This window comes from Haematobia irritans, chromosome 1, assembly GCF_050003625.1.
Source record: "Haematobia irritans isolate KBUSLIRL chromosome 1, ASM5000362v1, whole genome shotgun sequence".
Classification (NCBI taxonomy): domain Eukaryota; kingdom Metazoa; phylum Arthropoda; class Insecta; order Diptera; family Muscidae; genus Haematobia; species Haematobia irritans.
The window spans coordinates 228,931,372-228,950,699 of record NC_134397.1 but is presented as its reverse complement, the minus strand read 5'-3'; the positions used below and the strand labels follow the sequence as shown (position 1 = coordinate 228,950,699).

At 32.8% G+C, this 19,328-nt stretch overlaps 2 protein-coding genes across 2 annotated transcripts; one reads left to right on the top strand and one right to left on the bottom strand.

Moving 5' to 3' along the window:
• The first annotated feature begins 13,280 nt into the window (after positions 1-13,280).
• LOC142235239 (uncharacterized) lies at positions 13,281-14,300 on the top strand. Its single transcript, XM_075306501.1, has 3 exons — positions 13,281-13,383; positions 13,442-13,894; positions 13,965-14,300. The coding sequence occupies exons 1-3, from the start codon at positions 13,327-13,329 to the stop codon at positions 14,298-14,300; spliced, it is 846 nt and encodes a 281-aa protein (XP_075162616.1). The 5' UTR covers positions 13,281-13,326.
• A 3,428-nt stretch (positions 14,301-17,728) lies between these two features.
• Positions 17,729-18,906, bottom strand: LOC142219519 (uncharacterized). Its single transcript, XM_075288470.1, has 3 exons — positions 18,758-18,906; positions 18,203-18,685; positions 17,729-18,132 (listed from the first exon to the last, which is right to left on the bottom strand). The coding sequence occupies exons 1-3, from the start codon at positions 18,824-18,826 to the stop codon at positions 17,752-17,754; spliced, it is 933 nt and encodes a 310-aa protein (XP_075144585.1). The 5' UTR covers positions 18,827-18,906; the 3' UTR covers positions 17,729-17,751.
• Between the last annotated feature and the right edge of the window lie 422 nt (positions 18,907-19,328).

Below are 19,328 nucleotides of genomic sequence, written 5' to 3'. Positions count from 1 at the left end.
TATGTGTGTTTTTATACTAGAACGTACACTGAAAACAAGCATTCCCGGTTCCAAAGATTTTGTCTTTACACTAATGATTTTGGTATTGAATTCCGAGTCAAAGATGCGGAGAAGTGAAATAAGGATACTTTTAAGACAGAATTGTCTTTTAAATTTAAGTTTTGTGTACTTGATTCTAGGTAGCAAATATTAATTTATTAGATTTTTATATTAATTTTTAAAGTCCTTTAAAAACGTGGTAACGACAAATTAAATGTTAAAATTCGGGTTCATGAACACTCTTAGAAAAATATGTTTTTCATATGTTCCGATATAAACAAAATGTGTTTCGGGCACAATTTTTAAACACAATATATTTAAGTGCAAACATGTAATGTTCCTAAACTAACACAAAATGTTTGGGACACATATGTTAATATGTTAGAATATATTATGTTTGGGGCATGAATGTTTCATAAAAATAATATGTGTGAATGTATACATATATAAATTTACAAATTTCAAGTAAACATATATATGTTGTGATACTTTATTCAAAGAGCGACAGAGAGAGAGAGAGTTAGTATAGAGAAAGAACTAGAGATGGAAACCGGGAGGGTTGAATAAGAAGATATCAACACAGCGAGAATGAAATGAGAGCAATTTCTGTGAAAACGCTTGTATGTAGTTTCGGAAAACTGTTTCATGATAAGGCCAAAAATGTAATATGCTTAAGTCTAAATATTATTTAATTTGAATATTAGAATGAGTATTCGGAATAAAGAGAATAGACATTCGGAACCAAGAGAATAGACATTTGAAAAAAAAAACAGCGTATTTGTATTACAGAAAAAGATGCGACGAACTCAAAAATATCGTGGAAGTGAAAATTATCTGAGGAAATGGGCACAATCTTCTTTGAGGAATTCTTCCAAGCATATACTATTTTTGGATACAAAATACTTCCAAACATATAATATGCTCACATAAAACAAACATATTAATGTTTCGGCAGTATCCAATAATATATGTGCTTCCTGCAAAATATGTTTGGAACATATGTTAGAGAAGCGATTTTTTTTGAGGGTGAAGAAATTATGCTATGTTTCAAGTAAAAATCGTCTTTAAAATAAACGTAATTTTTAAACGCTTTTTTGATTTGATGTCAAGTTGCAAAAAGAAAACAAATTTAAAGACAATTTTAATAAATTTTAAAGAATTTTTCGCAATTATTAAAGACAAGTTGACCATAGTCAAACAAAATTTTCTTTCATTTTAAGATACCCATTTTTAATTCGAATCACTTAATTATAAGGAAATAAACACTTTATGGAAAAGTTTATCGTCTTTTGGATAAGGAAAATAACTTTATATAAGAAAAATTCATCTTCTCGTGACTCGCTAAAAATCGCCTCATTCAAGGAAAATTTAGTTAACCACCATTGAGTCGTATTTTATGTTTCGGGTTGTGATTCGGGATTAATCTCGTCCCGATATCTCGGGATTTTCCGGACGGAATTGATCACGAATCCCGAAATTTTTATTTTAAATCCCGGAAAATAATCCAAATTTGTTAAATTTCTGGCTTTTTAAGATTTTTATTAAAAAAATGTTTATTAATTTTTATTAATAATTTGGCTCATTGTATTGTCGTAATAAATTGAAATTGGTGTCTTCATTCAATATAAGCAACCCTTAGACCATTGTCGTCTGTGAGAGATATTTTTCATTTGCAATAAGATAAGATGGTGTATATTTGATGAATGTTTGGATGCCTTGATATTTTTACGATGTTATTTTAAACGATGAAGTATAAAAGAAAATTCTTATAATTTTTCTTGAGTACGAATGCAATACGAAATAGCTTTTAATTTATTTTTATGTTCTTTTGTTAATAAAATTGAATTAAACAAAACTTGGTTAATGTACTACAATTTTTTGATGCTGTAAATTGTTATTACTCAATATATTTAAAGAATCCCGAAAATTTGTGGATCGCGAAAAAAAATCGCAGTAAATTCCGGGATCCCGGGATTCAATATTTTGAAATCCCGAATCCCGGAATTTATTAAAATCGATCCAGAATGACAGCCCTAATTAGGTTAAAATTACTTCTGAGAGTGCGTAAGTGCCAATAAAAGTTCAAGAATCTTCGTCAACGAGAATAATGCGGTATTCGTTACTAGATGTTGGGACAATTCTACGTATCACTAAAATTGTTAGCGAATGCAACTCGTAAGATTTTTATTATTTTCGAGAGTGTTTTTATACCCTGCGCCACACTGTGGAACAGGGTATTATAAGTTAGGAGCCACCGTAGTGCAATGGTCAGCATGGCCGCCTTGCAAATACTGGGTCGTGGGTTCAAACCCAGTTTCGAGCAAACACCAAAAAGTTTTTCAGCGGTGGATATCCCACCTTAGTAATGCTGGTGACATTTCTGAGGATTTCAAAGCTTCTCTAAGTGGTTTCACTGCAATGTAGAACGCCTGTCGGACTCGGCTATAAAAAGGAGGTCCCTTGTCATTGAGCTTAACATAGAATCGGGCAGCACTCAGTGATAAGAGAGAAGTTCACCACTGTGGTATCACAATGGACTGAATAGTCTAAGTGAACCTGAAATATCGGGCCGCCACTATACCTAACCTAACCTAGTGCATATGTTTGCAACACCCAGGAAGGAGACGAGATAGACACATTGTGTCCTTGGCAAAAATGCTCAGGGTGGGCTCCTGAGTCGTTATAGCCATTTCCGTCTGTCAGTTTGTCCGTGAACACATAATCAAAGTCTAGGTCGCAGTTTTAGTCCAATCGACTTAAAATTTGGCACAAGTATATGTTTTGGCTAAGAATAGAACCATATTGAGAAATCGGATCAGATTTAGATATAGCTCCCATATATATCGTTCGCCCGATTTACACTCATATGACCACAGTGGCCAACCTTTTACTCCGATTTAATTGAAATTTTGCACAGGGAGTAGAATTAGCATTGTTGCTATGCGTGCCAAATTTGGTTGAAATCGGTTCAGATTTAGATATATCTCCCATATATAGCTTTCACCCGATTTACACTCATATGACCACAGAGGCCAATTTTTTACTCCGATTTAGTTGAAATTGTGCACAGGGAGTAGAATTAGCATTGTGGCTATGCGTGCCAAATTTGGTTGAAATCGGTTTAGATTTACATATAGCTTCAATATATATGGTCAAAATACCAACATTTTCCTGGTAAAATCGCCACTGCTTAGTCGAAAAGTTGTAAAAATGACTCTAATTTTCCTAAACTTCTAATACATATATATCGGGCGATAAATCATTAATAAACTTTTGCGAAGTTTCCTTAAAATTGCTTCAGATTTATATGTTTCCCGGATTCTTATACCCACCACCATAGAATGGGGACGGGGGTATAATAAGTTTGTCATTCCGTTTGTAACACATCGAAATATCGATTCTAAGACGATATAGACGATATGTCTGTTGTAATCACGCTACAGCCTTCAATAATAAAGCAATCGTGCTGAAATTTCGCAAAAACTCGTCCTTTGTCTGCAGGAATATGGGCTATATCGGTCCAAGTTTTGATATAGTCCCCATATAAACCGACCTCCCGATTTGGGGTCTTGGGCTTATAAAAACCTTAGTTTCTATCCAATTTGCCTGAAATTGGAAATCTAGAGGTATTTTATGACCACAAAGAGGTGTGCCAAAAATGGTGAGTATCGGTCCATGTTTTGGTATAGCCCCCATATAGACCGATCTCCCGATTGTATTTCTAGGGCTTCTAGAATCGATAGTTTCTATCCAATTCTATCCAAATCGTAATTGTTGTCCACTTTGCCTGAAATCGAAAATGTGGAGGTTTTTAGGAATGCAAATAGGTGCGCAAGATTTTTTTTTTAGGCTTCTAGAATTCGTAGTTTTTATCCAATTTGCCTGAAATGAGATATCTACAGGTATTTTAGGACGTTAAATATGAGAGCCGAAGATGGCGTGTATTGGTCCATGTTTTGGTTCATCTCCCAAATAGACCGATCTCCCGATTTTACTTCCTGGGCTTTTAGAAACCATACACACATAGACAAAATCATGAACGGCGTGGTCATTTCGAAACGATCCGTTCATGAAAGTGAATCAACACACATGTGTTTTCAAACTGACACCATAAAAATGACACCATACGTTGTCAAAACAACAAACAGCGTTCATGATCTGAAAACGTAATGGTTACGAATTTATAAATAAAATAAAAAAAAATATTTCCGCTACCGTGACTCGAACCTGTGTTGCCTGCACGATACGCGTTAACAGTCGCCTTAGCGCATTGCACCAATGGCGGAGTTGCCATAACAACGTCTAACGATTATTTTAAGATTTTTCATGGCCAAAGAAAAGCGAATGCCTTTCATGAAATTGTGAACGCCCGTGGACGAAATCGTGAACATTCCGTTTTGATTTTTTATGAACGTTTCTGTTTCATTTTGACAACGTCCGTTCACGATTGTGAAACGTAATTTTTTCTATTAGTGTAGTTTTTATCAAATTTGCATGACATTTTAAATCTAGAAGTATTTAGGAACAAAAAGAGGTGTGCCGAAAATGGTGAATATCGGTCCATGTGCACTGAAAATTGCTTGAAACTGAATTATAGTTTCCAGATTTTGCTTCTGGTATTTAATCATTTAAATAATGGGGGTAAAAATCTACAGATTTTAAATCAAGGCGTTATTTCATCGTTTTCTTGCACACGATGTTTATGATTCCTCTAAAACTCAAACAAATATGGTTCTTATAAATCCAGAATCTGATCTAGTCTTCATAGGTAAAATCTTTGAATTTATCTTCTGGAAGTGTACTGGTTGAACTGGTTGAAATTTTCACAGGAAACTACAATATTTGATTCATGGTGGTGGGTATTTAATGGCGATTTGGATTGGGAAAAAAGGTGCAATATTCTCGAAATTGAGTGCCACATATGAAGGACACTGTCATAGTTTTGGATCCTGCATTGGATTTTTGATTTGGATTTTCAGTACAACAAGATACAAATCTTATAAATTTAGTACTAAATATGCATTGTTATAAATAATAAAGTAAGGATAAATCATTCAACTATTATTATCAATATTTAAGTTTGAATAGGTAATGAAATTAACAATAAAAAACTAAAAATTTTAAAGAATAAAAAAAAACTAATATATGCACCCTCAAAAAAAATCGCTTTTTTAACATATGTTCCAAACATATTTTGCAGGAAGCACATATATTATTGGATACTGCCGAAACATTAATATGTTTGTTTTATGTGAACATATCATATGTTTGGAAGCATTTTGAGCCCAAAAATATCATATGCTTGGAAGAATGTTTCCCAAAGACGATTGTGCTCATTGCCTAACATACTCGTAATTTTCACTTCCTCGAATTATTTTAGTTCTTGGCACCTTTTTCTGTAATGCAAATAATGTTGAAGAAATTATTCACTTTTATAAATTTTTTAAATTTTACCTTTCGCCTGCACGGAGAATCGAACCGAGGACTATACAGTTTGTAAGCCAACAAACTACCCACTGGACTACGTAGCTGTTATAGTCACCAGTAGATAATTATCGTTATAAGTTACACTTATATAGCATAGTTTGCAGCGCCCACGAGGCCATGCAAACATAACATTATTTAACAGAAACATACATTTGTTTACCACGTGGACTATCCCGTCAACTCTCCCGGTTTCCATCTCTATTTCTTTCTCTATACTCTCTCTGTCGCTTTGAATAAAATATCACAACATATGTATGTTTAGTCGAAATTTGTAAATTTATATATGATTGCATTCACACATATGATTTTTATGAAACATTCATGCCGCAAACATAATATATTCTAACATATTAACATAGATGTCCCAAACATTTAGTGTTAGTTTAGGAACATTCCTTGTTTGCACTTAAATATATTGTGTTTTAAAATTGTGCCCGAAACACATTTTGTTTATATCGGAACATATGAAAAACATATTTTTCTAAGAGTGTGTATGTATAAATTATTTAAATAAGTTTTTATATGTATTCCCTGAGAAAAAGAGAACTCTGTTAGTAGATAGCATCAGAATTCGCTATAGAATTTAATGAGTCTATAGATTTTGTAGAAGTCTATCAAATTCTGTCCAGATCGAGTGATATTTAAATGTATGTATTTGGGACAAACCTTTATATATATAGCCCCCAACACATTTGACGGATGTGATATGGTATCGAAAATTTAGATCTACAAAGTGGTGCAGGGTATAATAGAGTCGGCCCCGCCCGACTTTAGACTTTCCTTACTTAAGACTTAATAAAAATATAATAGTCTTCATAAATATTTTTGTACTTTTAATTTAATGTGTTGGTGAAAAAACCGAACATAGTACTCACCTTAACATACACTCACGGAGAGATTGTTTTTTCGTGGCTCACACACCGTTTTCATCAGCATTTTTGTAAATCACGACAATTTTGTGTTATGTCCACACCTCTCTAAACTCTTCCAAAAAAGAAATTAATATCTGTAGTTTCAATGAATTGTTATCCGTCAACAAAAAAGGCTGGTCGAATTGCTAATGCGACATCTATTGGCCAATAGTAGAATTGATTACGAAACTACTCGGTATATGTGAGAATGGTTTGTACTCAACGTGCTTTCAACTAATGGTGCTTGAATTCAAGCATTTGTTTAATAACAATGTAATAATCTATACTAGCATAGACAAAAACCTTAATGAAAGCACACATTTGAATTTAATACTCTATTGCACTAAACCATATTACAGCTGGTGTATACGGTCGTATGTTCGACCGGCCGAATCTTAAGTACATACCTTCCGGTGTTAACGTTGTGTCGGTTTAAAATACATTTTTTATACGTTGAAACTTTTATGCCACTTTTTTGTGACATTGGGGCCGTTTTGGATTAGTTTATTTTATACTGCAAAATTAATTTTTTTATCCCAAAGTCATTAACATAACAAATAATGGCGTTTACGCATCCAGTTCTATATATGTGAGCGATTTTCCGTTTTCAGTATGCCAATAACTTTTGTAAATGTGTAAACCAAGTAACACTGCTGAACTAACAATTGGAAGGTATTATTTTCGATGAAAAGGAAGATAGATTCATAAAAATTTAATTGAAAACAACTGAGTAAAGTAGAAAGTCAGGCGAGGCCGACTATACACTGAAAAACAGCATGCCCGGTTCCAAAGATTTTGTCTTTACTTTAAAAAATTTGGTATTGATTCCGAGCCAAAGAAGCGGAGAATACAAGTATACTTTTAAGATACAATTCTCTTTTAAATTTGTGTACTTGCATCTAGGAAGCAAATTATAATTTTTCGCTTTTTCAGCTATCTTTCTTCATATGTTATGCTATCAAAGTCCTTTAAAAACGAGTTAACGACAACTTTATTTTCCAAATTAAGACTTGACTTCCAGTTTCAAGTAAAAAACGTCTTTAAAATAAAGTGTTGAAAAACATGTCCTATATTTGAACGATTTTTGCTTTGTCAACAACATGCAAAAAGCCAACAAATTTAAAGACAATTTCATTAAATTTAAAGAATTTTTCTGAATTATTAAAGTCAAGCCCAAACACCACTACTATTGAATTAGTGGACCTAAGCCTTTGGAGGGTACTATTAATAAGTCTAGAAGATGCACCTAAACCTCATACGATGTGGGGAATGCTTCGCGCTTCTAATCTATGTCCGTATTTAATGCGTTAGATTATCCTCCTGTTTACATCTGCACTGAAAAAAATATTGTCGTGAGGTTAAAGATTTCATGTCCTTAAAATATGAATGCAAATTTTGCTTAGCGTAGAAGACGCATTTCTCTAATATAAAGTTTTTTTCCTTGTCCAAAAGTCGATAAACTTTTCAATGAAGTCCTGTTGTCCTTATAATTAAGTGATTTGACTTAAAAATGGGTATCATAACATGAAAGAAAAATGTTTTGGGCTAAGGTCAACTTGACTTTAATAATTCAGAAAAAATCTTTAAAATTAATGAAATTGTCTTTAAATTTGTTGTCTTTTTGCATCTTGACCACAAAGCAAAAAATCGTTCAAAAGCAGGACATGGTTTTCAACACTTTATTTTAAAGACATTTTTATTTGAAACATAGCATAATTTCTACTGGAAGTCACATCCAAATTTGGAAAGTAAAGTTGTCCTTAACTTGTTTTTAAAGGACTTTGATAGCATATGAAGAAAAAAATCTGAAAAAGCGAAAAATTAAAATTTGCTTCCTAGAGTCAAGTACACAAAACCCAAATTTAAAAGAGAATTGTGTCTTAAAAGTATCCTTACTTGAGTTCTCCGCTTCTTTGGCTCGGAATCAATACCGAAATTGTTAAAGTAAAGACAAAATCTTCGGAACCGGGCATGCTTTTTTCAGTGTGTAATGGAAAATCAAATTTTTAAATTGTAAAATAATGGATTGAAATGTAGCAACCGAAAAAAAATAAAAATTATTAATCAGCTTGTAAATGGAAAGGAAAGTGGTTGAAATCAAAAACTATTTGTATAAGTTTCTACAAGAAATACTTACTGCCAATATTTGTGAATATTTCAGTTGTAGAACTTCACGATCAGGGTACCTCGTACAGGCTGACACCTCCCTCTCCCAAAATTGGCTATAACATGAGAGAAGTTCCCACCGTCCCTCCATATTCGTGGGAAATCAAAATTCTAAATCTGTCTCCTTCCAATCTCTTTGTTGTCAAAGCCTTCATCATATTTTCATTTGAAAATATTCAGTCAAAAACGTAACGAAATTGGGGATTTGAATACGAGCGAGCCTTGAAATATTGGAATACTTGCATTTTTGGAGCAAAAATTGGTAATAAGGCATTCAATATCAGAAATTTCGTCTTATTAATTGAGTGTCCATGATCTGGTGGAAGTTTCGACATGACCTCAGCATCAAGACTGAAGTTCAATAGAAATACTTCTTAAAATCCTAAATATGCTTTCTTTTAATCAGGATATAGAAAAAATAATCTGTATGGAATCCATATTTGATGTCTTGAATATATTAAATATGCATTTTGCATTTGATCATCCGAAATCTCTTATATTTTATTGTCAGGTAGCGGATATTAGACAATTTTGTCGATGAGTTCATAGATTTACACACACATACAGATTTTAAATGGACAATTTTTTATCCCATAATAATTTATATTGAACAAAATTATTATTATAAAATGGGACTTTAAATTATACCAAATAGGTCATTTTAGTACCATTATTCTTTTCCGAAGTGGGATGTACTAAACTTGTTATAATTGTACCAAATTGTACATCCCTGGTTTAGACCTATATACTGCCTGCGATATAAAGTATGCGGTAGAAAGACTCACCCTGTCACCATATAACTCTGCAGTGGCAAGATAAATTACCGCTGAAACTACTTAACATATTTCTTAGGATCGGTTACTGTAATATCGCCAAATATGATTGGTAAACGGTCATCTTTCCTATCGTGATTCTAGGATATTTTATGGTGTTCCACAATAATACTTCAGATGTTAAACCTCATGGTTTATTGACTTTCTTATTCATTTCAAGATACAGTTCCATGATATTAGGTTCATTCCGTTGCCCCGTCGTCCTCGAAATTGTCAGTTTAAAAATTTTCTTGTGGACTCTTTAAAATAACACCAAATTGTTGTAATAAGAATGAGTTCACCATACTAATGCTAGTATTACACTGGTGGTATTTTGTGTCATCTGTATTTAAACAATAGCACATATTAACAGTCGTTTTCTAGAGGGAGTGTGCCAGTTTATGTTCTCACTTTTCAATGAAACTGGTTTTCATTCCGTTCTATCATAAAGTAAATTTCACTACAAGGCTTATTTAAAAATCCAGAAAATTTGAGTTGTGGTAATATAGGTCAATCTTTGTGATCGAATAAGCTCATGCATAATCAATCAGATGCTTTTTCAAACAAACAATTAAGGCAATGAATATGTGATACCCTAGACTAGAGATATTCAGTTAGTCATATTCTGTGGTATTTTGACAATTGTTAAGAACATCTTTCACTCTATAGGTATACTCAAATGTAGTGATGATAAAAAACTACCAAATAAAAGCATTTACCCTTCGCAATACCTTGTTATTGGTAACAAGTACTTAAAGCACCGATTGCTTTCTATTACCACACGTTAGTTTTCATGAATGTTTTCTGATTCAATCTCGAAATTACCCAGCAAAAAAAGCTTCAAAAAAATATTTGGATCCTCAACTTGTGATCCGGTTGTAGTGTAAGCTTGGATCATCTCCAATGAATTTTACACGGACTTGTCATAGGACGGAAGTACGAGTACATCATTTTGGGACCCCTTGCATTGCTTCTAAAAGATGTTGAGCCTTGGAAGTTAATTTGCTTGAAAACTGAAAAACTATTTTTTCGCTTACTTCTTTATTTATTTCATCAAAATTTTGTATTACTCTTTTATATTCTATTTATCTACACTGAAAAAAGTGAACCCGATAGGAAAGAACATTTTAGTTAATTTTAGAAAACTAAACTGTATTAGAAACGCAGATGTCATGCCGATTTCACAAAAATAAGTAAATGTTTTTTATTTTTAGAGATAATATAATTCTTTTTAGCTCATTAAAGAAATTTTCGTAGTTAGATTAATTTTAGAAAATTTTAACTAAACTGTATTAGAAACACAGATGTCATGCCGATTTCACAAAAATGAGTAAATGTTTTTTATTTTTAAAGACAAAATTATTATTTTTAGCCTATTAAAGAAAATTTCGTAGTTTAAAGGAAAAATTTTGAGTTCAAAATTGCAAAATGTCTTTAGTGCCATACAAAGCTCAAGATGGGCGCATTATTGGTAAAATATACAAATTTCAAAAAATTTGGAGCTATTTTGCGGGAGACACGAATTTTGTTAATCTTTATGCTTCATTTGTGTATGATTTTTTCCTCTGTTTCAGTTAATTTAGCTAACGTACGCAAAAAATGAATAAAGTCATGGAAACTTTCTTAAAACGTAATAATTCCATTAACTAAATTAGAAAACGCCATTATAACCGGTTCTCGAGATTTCTAAACCTATGTTACTTAAAAGACAAATGGACGTCAAAAAGTCAACAGGCACAGGTTTAAATCTCCGCGGTGGTGACATTTTTTATTTATTTATTTATTTTTTTCATGTTGTTTTTACTTTTTTTTGTTTAAATTTTAACTTTAAACCGCTTAATAGCGTATTTTCTAAGACTGGTCGAAACTAGAGGTGTTACTCACGTGCAAGTAATAGTTCACTCACACTCACGACTGAAAAATCATACTCACGCACACTCACGCACGATATTTTTGGTAGGGCTCACGCACACTCACGAAAAAAAAATTGTTCTCACGAAAAATATCGTGACTCACGAATAAATTTATGATTAATTTACCTTTCCGAAGTGTGTGAAAACATTAGCATTGTTAAAATCGAGAGTGTTATTAAACTCTTAACATCCCAGGTGTACAATTTTAGTGACAATTGAATTTAACTCTTAAGCGTTTTATGTTGGTGAGCAGGAATATTTTCGTGAGTGTAATTCGTTACTCACGCACACTCACGAAGATATTTTTTTCGTGACTCAAGCTCACGCACGACATTTTGGTTTGTTAATCCGGCTCACGCACACTCACGCTATTGTCATGAGCGTGACTCACGCACGAATCACGAAAATTTTCGTGAGTAACGACAATTTCGTATCACGTGCACACCTCTAGTCGAAACACATCGAAATATTGATCTGTGACCCCATAAATTGTATATATACCGGGTCGTGGTGAAATTTCGTCCGTATGTGGAAATCGCGCTGACTTCCAAACGTAACAAGCTTTCGACTTGAGGTTTGGTATAAATAGTTGCTAGTGATGTAGGTCGTATGGTATTGCAAACGGGACGTATCTGACTAATTTAAGGTATAGCCACTATATAATCCGATCCTCAGAATTTCCGTACTTGGAAGAGCAAATTTCAAATCAGATCCAGTTTACATTTGGTACGTGCTGTCGGTATATGCTTTTTAATAATAGTGCAGATTGCCTTAAGAATATCACCAGATTTGTCTTATGGATAGAGTGATCAAAACCGGCGGACCGGTTTATATTCTTACACCGAATGTTGGTTTACGTGAAGATCCCATTTTCGGTGGACTGGTAGAACTGGCGTTTTCAAGGCCTCTACAACCGCTCTTTCGGTTTTATATTTTCATTGTAAAATTGCCAATTTAATGCCATATATAAGCAAATATTTTCGGATATTTTAGTGAGCTGGAATAAAAACACTTTTAAATGGATGTAACGTAAATTTGTGTTATAAAAAATTGTGTCAAACTTTTAATAAATTATCGTTTTTTCGTTGATTTTTGTTACAATAATTAGATTTTTCCTTCCGAAAATACCTGTTTTAAGAAAACCGGTTATTTGTTTCAAAAAACTCTGCCCACCAGTATAGGTAAAATGTTCGGTTTTCTATTCCGAGAAAAACCGACTTTCAAAAAACCCGATTATTTGATCACTCTACTTATTTAGGGAGCCTCCTGGAAGAGCAATATTCATATGATCCGGATGAAATGTGGTACATCATGTTAGTAGGTATATGATCTCAAACAACCATACAAAAACAGGTCCATATCGGTTCATGTTTATATAGCCTCCATATAAATTGATCCCCAGATTTACCTTATGGAGCCTCCTGGAAGAGAAAATCTTATCCTAGCCAGTTGAAATTTTGGTACGTGATGTTAGTATATGGCCCGTCACAATTATGCAAAAATTCATCCATAACTATATAGCCACAAACAAACCGGTCCTCAGATTTGGACTCCGGAACTTCTTGGAGGAACGGATTTCTTATGATTCGGTTGAAATAAAATAAAATATCATACCTTACTCTAGTTAATGAACTATTTCCATCTACATTTAGGTTAGAAAAATTTTATTATGTTAAGCAAAAATTCATTTTAATGAATCCCTATTTCGAAGGCATTTCTGGGTGTAGGGTTCACTTTTGTTGTCTTCTTGCACATTGCTGACGATGTTGTTTACAAGAAAATTAAGATTTTATTCCAAAATTATGATAAGCTGTTATAGGCATTGTTCTATCGAAGCTATTACATCGTTGTATAAATCATAAACATAAAATCTTAGCATATATTGCAATAAATCTGTTCGATTTTAATTCGATATAAAACGATAGAAAGCTTTTCTATCGCCCAACAGTATCGAAAAGTAGTTACCTTGAGAACACACACAATACGGATAGTTTGAATATGGATATTCTTAAAATCTTCACACTTTCTCTAATTCTTGGCGTAGCCATGGGACAGGTTTGTTGAATTTTTTCTAAGGTATACTGATGGAATTTTCGAAGACTTTCTATTACAGATGATACGTGATGAAAATCCAGACTTACATGCTGAGAACTTTATATCATCCCATAAGAGAATGTGTGATGATAATCTCAAGGATTATGACAGCCGTTTGGAATCCTTCAAGGATAACTATAATGGACGAATAAGTACGATTGACACCCAACGGGAGTTTCTTGTATCGTCCATGGAACATACAAATGATCGTTTGGAATCTTTTGAACTTTTGAATGATGTGACCAAAGAATGTGTGAACCAAAACAAAATGGAGTTGTCGATAACCAATGTTAAGGATATGATTCAAAATTGTTCCAACACTGCAAATAGTAAATTGGAAACTTTGTTGGCCCCTCTTCTGGAAACACGTAATGCATTGAGTTCATACTATGATCAAACACTTTCAGAGGAATTTGGAAAATGTTTAACACCTGTAGAGCCTTTGAATATAACTCAGTGCCTCAAGGATGTGGTAAGTAAAGAATTCTATAAAAAATTTCAAACTAATCTAATTTATGTTTATTAAAAAACCTAAAATGTAGGTCACCCTCTCTGGCACCTTTACTGTTACCAACCGCAAGACTTTTGATTATCAATTGGATGCGGCTAATTGTGTCGGTGATACTTTCGTGAAAATGGCATTGGATTGTAGTTTTGTGGCTCAAAGTACCACTATCGCCTTGATTACTGCCACCAATGTATTGATCGATAGATGTGCTAAAGGCTTTTCGGAATGTGTTCCCTGTGAGCGAAAACTTCCATGTGAGAATGTTCGAGAAATCCCTGCCAGTATGATAGACTATACAAATCAAACAATGACAAATCTATTCTATAATAGTAATGAAACCATCAGTTGCATGACAATAAATATAGTTTAAAGGATGTTGCAAAATGGTTAATTATTTTTGAGCTCATTGATTTCATTGAGGAGCTGTAATGAATCTAGAAGCGAAAAAAAAGTGTTTTACTCTTTGTAGTTGTTATAAGTGATCAAGTGGTCCTGTGTCTTGAGCCTGTTTAGTTTTAGAAAATACCATTGATCTGTTTGTGTCTTGAATCTTTCTATTGTCGCAGTGTTGTTGGAAAACCACACTTCACTGTACCGATACTCTGTTGGCGACCACAAAATGTTGTTAAAACCAGGAAAATTTAATGCCCTGGTGTACTTTTTAACTACAAATTACACCCTCTTATAGAAGAAAAAATCAACTAAAAGTAAAGAAGAAAATCATTGGCGCTAAATCATGGCCATTTTAACCAAACAGTAGTTCATTCTTACTATTTTTGCGAACTGTACGAAAATTTTCTTTTGGTTTAGTTCATACTGAACTAATGTGTACGGCAATTGAACTTTATACCCATGTTTACTTCACAAAATGTTTGAGTCATATTTAAAAAAGTAAGATTGCATTAAGCTGAGTGAAATTAAAAAAAAAAAACAAGTATATACGGCCGTAAGTTCGGCCAGGCCGAATCTTATGTTCCCTCCACCATGGATTGCGTAGAAACTTCTGCGAAAGACTGTCATCCACAATCGAATTACTTGGGTTGTGGTATCTAAAAACTAAAAAATCTAAAAACTTCTTAACATCGTTTTCTAAATTGTGAGTTAGTCCATATGATTATGGACTGATATGGACCACTTTTGGCATGGTTCTTGTGGTAATACTTACCGATGGCAAGGTATCTTAACACTTCTTAACATCGTTTTCTAAATTGTGAGTTAGTCCATACGTGGTATAACATATATTAGACATATATTAGAAAAAGTTATGTATAGGTAAATCTACAAATAATTACGAATCGATATGGACTTTTGCGCGGTACGTGGAGAGCCAGAATTGAAATATGGGAGTCGCTTATATGGGGCTACAATTATGAACTTGAAATGGACCAAATTTTGTGTGATTGGGATCGATTTATCTGAGGGCTATATATAGTTAGCTTAATGTGTAAAAGTGCCAAGTCAAATTTTTGAAATTTTTCAGGAGAGACAAAAAACTTAATAGATTGTGAAATAAACCTATTTCCTAAAAAATTGTAAATGTAGTTTCCATAAATGTTTCAATACAAACAGTATACTTTCCGCAAAATCGCACAAACAATTGCTATTAAAATATTTTAGCTTAACCTAAAATTTGATTTAGCACGTGTATTTTAACAGGTGCTGACTTAGCACTTTAACACACCATTACCAAACAGAGATAAAAACAGATATTTAATATATTTTCTTTATGGTAAACTATGTATTTTTGATTTATCTGTCGATCTGCATCTTAATCCATTTTTTTGTAAAGGGTTGACTTAACACCTTTACACATTAAGCTATCGATATAACTATAGACCGATATGGACCTAGTTAGGCAAGGTTGTTAACGGCCATATACTAGCACAATGTACCAAATTTCAGCTGACTAGGATGAAATTTGCTCCTCCAAGAGGCTCCAAAACCAAACCCTCAGATAAATCGATCCCCAAACACACAAAAATTGGTCCATATCAAATTCATAATTGTATATAGCTCCCATATAAGCGACCCCCATATTTCAATTCTGGCTCTCTACCACGTATGGACTAACTCACAATTTAGAAAACGATGTTAAGAAGTTTTAAGATACCACAACCCAAGTAATCCATGGTGGAGGGTACATAAGATTCGGCCTGGCCGAACTTACGGCCGTATATACTTGTTTTTCTTCCTATGCTATCAAAGTCCTTTAAAAACGAGTTAACGAAAACTTCATTTTCCAAATAAAGACTCGACTTCCAGTAGAAATTATGCTATGTTTCAAGTAAAAAACGTCTTTAAAATAAAGTGTTGAAAAACATGTCCTATATTTGAAAAATTTTTTGCTTTGTAGTCAAGATGCAAAAAGACAACAAATTTAAAGACAATTTCATTAAATTTAAAGAATTTTTCTGAATTATTGAAGTCAAGGATCCGCCCAAAATCGGACCTTTTTGGTTCAAAATACTGATCTCAATTTGTTAAAATTTAACAAAAAGTAACATATAAATTGTACGGCCCATATCTCGCAAACTATAAAATATATTCGCACTGGATTGTAAACTTTTTTGTAGGGTTTTACAAGTTATATCCAGCAAAGAAAAATCATCGAAATCGGTTCAAAATTTCATACCAGCGGTATGAGGAACTTTCACTGCCTACAGGTCTGCCCGTGTAGCCACTAGGAACCTACAAAGTAGCAAACTGAGAAGAAAATACCTCAGCTTTAATACAAAAAATCATCATCCATTCAAAACTTGCAGAATTAGCGTACCATTTGAAACGATCTACTTGGGAGAGTATCTGTCATATCTGTCTTAAAAATCCAAACATTTCCAAGCAACCCGTTACGACAAAGAATTTTCAAAGGTAAGGTTATTAGATTTGATTCATGGTGGTGAGTATGCCATATATACAGTAAAACCTGTTAAACATGGATACTGTGAAAATCGGATACCTCTCAAAAGTGGACAGTCGTCATGAACCGTTTGCTATATTAAAACCTTAAAATTTATATCTCATAACTAGATCCTCCCAAATGTGGACAAAATGTAGCGGACCGTGGATGTCCACTTTTGAGTGGTTTATTTTATGTCATCCTCTCTCCCTCTCTAAATAATTTAAAAATTAAAATATGAGTCTAAAAATGTTTCATTCTTTCTTCTAGATATTTTGTACTTGAATTTACAAAACAAAATTTATTGTTTTGTATATTTATTCCATAGCTTATAAATAACCTTATTTTTGAAAGTTATGATTCTCTAAATTCAAGTATGGCTCATTAATTTTAGGTGCTATCTAAAGAGATGTATTTCATAGGAATAAAGACTACCAATTTTTTCCATTTATATATTTAATTTATATTAAGAATATAATGCAAAAAGAATTCTTAATAATATTCCGCAATTAAGGTGGGTACTATATTCGATTTCGGCGCCGAAAATAAGCTTATCTTTACAGTTTCCAGTTACAACCATTGGTCTGAATCTTTTTCATCCTTGATTCGATATAAAAAAAAAAACAATAAAATATATTCGGTGTCATATATATATATATATATATATATATATATATATATATATATATATATATATATATATATATATATATATATATATATATATATATATATATATATATATATATATATATATATATATATATATATATATATATATATATATATATATATATATATATATATATATATATATATATATATATATATATATATATATATATATATATTACTTCTAAATTAGTATTTTGGTGGATAAACCGAAAAATATCTAAATATCATTATGATATTTGTGATAGAAATTCTATTTCTTTCCAACTTCTTCAATTTTAGTTATGAAATTAATCTGCAAGCAGGGAGTAGTGCTATTTACACCCCTAAAAGGATTAACAATATTCTCCGCCGTTATATCCTGGTCAGCCAAGTGCCATCCCATTTGATAAGGACAACGTCCTTTTATATAGTCGGGATCGTCATTCGGACATGGTTGACATAATTCATAGCCAGCTATACAATTTTCTATTAGACCTGTGATTTCACCAATCGATGAAAAGGTCTGATAGACATTGGTGGAATAACAATCGAAAGCTTCATCGATTTTTGTATTGGCACTACATTCGGCGGAGGTCAATTGATTGAGGAAATTATTGGTATTGGTAGAGAAGTAAGTAGTCGTGGTTTTAATCTGAAATTAGGAAAAAAATATTTTAGTTTTCAGAGAGTTCAATATAGCGAAAATTTCAATTAAAGCTTACTCCATTAGCTGCACATGTATGATATTTGGTTTCATCCTTCTCATGCTTTCTCTTGCATTCCTTCATGGAATTGGTGAATTGATTGTTATAATGATTTTTGATATTTCTCAAAGTATTTTCGGCACCATTTAGAAGAGGTGTAAACGATTGTTTAGCCTTATTAATACAAGTCTTCAAAGTCTCCTTTAATACTCCTTCGGCAGGAATTTTGCCACGATATTTCTGTACACAATGATCATTGATGCCTCCCAACATTTCCATGGGATCCAATTTATTTTGAAGATCATCCAATCTGACATCCACCACAGAACTATAATATTCAATGACATCCAAACGCATATCATATTTGCTACGTATCTCTTCCAAATGACGATCCAATTCCTTAATGTGATCTTCAAATTGACGTTGATGTTGCAAAACATAATTCTCCACTTTGGAAGGCATATCGAAGAAACGGGCCTCTGGCATTACCGTAATGTTGCTCTAAAAGGATTGTAAGAGTGCATCCTTGTTCATTAGGTTCAATAACTCGTAAGGACAATTCTTCAAACTTACCTCAACTCGACGAGTTAATCCTACCATTACTATCAGGATAATTCCAACATTCAATGATATACATTTCATTGTGGCCCTTAGAGTTCTCTATTATTAATAAATGATCCGAAATCGATTTTGTGAATGAATGTAAATAATGTCGTTGCAATCGGTTTTATATGCATTAACATTATGTTTTTCAAGATCAAGTTCATTGCATAGCCCACATAATAGAAATGCTGATAAGCTTCGTTCCCTGCGTCTTGAAGATTTTATTCATTACGCATTGTTCCTAAACTGATAAGCGTGAGGAGATATTATGCTACTGCATAGTGAAAATTCTCCATATGATTACAGCGAAGAACGTTATTGTACGAGTGTTCTAGTTCTAAGCTTCGATTTCCATATCGAGAAAATCTGCGAGTAGAATGATCTGTGAATCTAGAAAATCTGGCAGAGAGTCTAGTACGGTTGGAGATGGAAGCAAAGTTATCGTATGACCTTTGATTAGGTTATAGAGGATAACATGAATTCTAGAATTGATATTCACGCTGTTACTCGTGCCAAAAATAATATTTCATTATTATTTAAG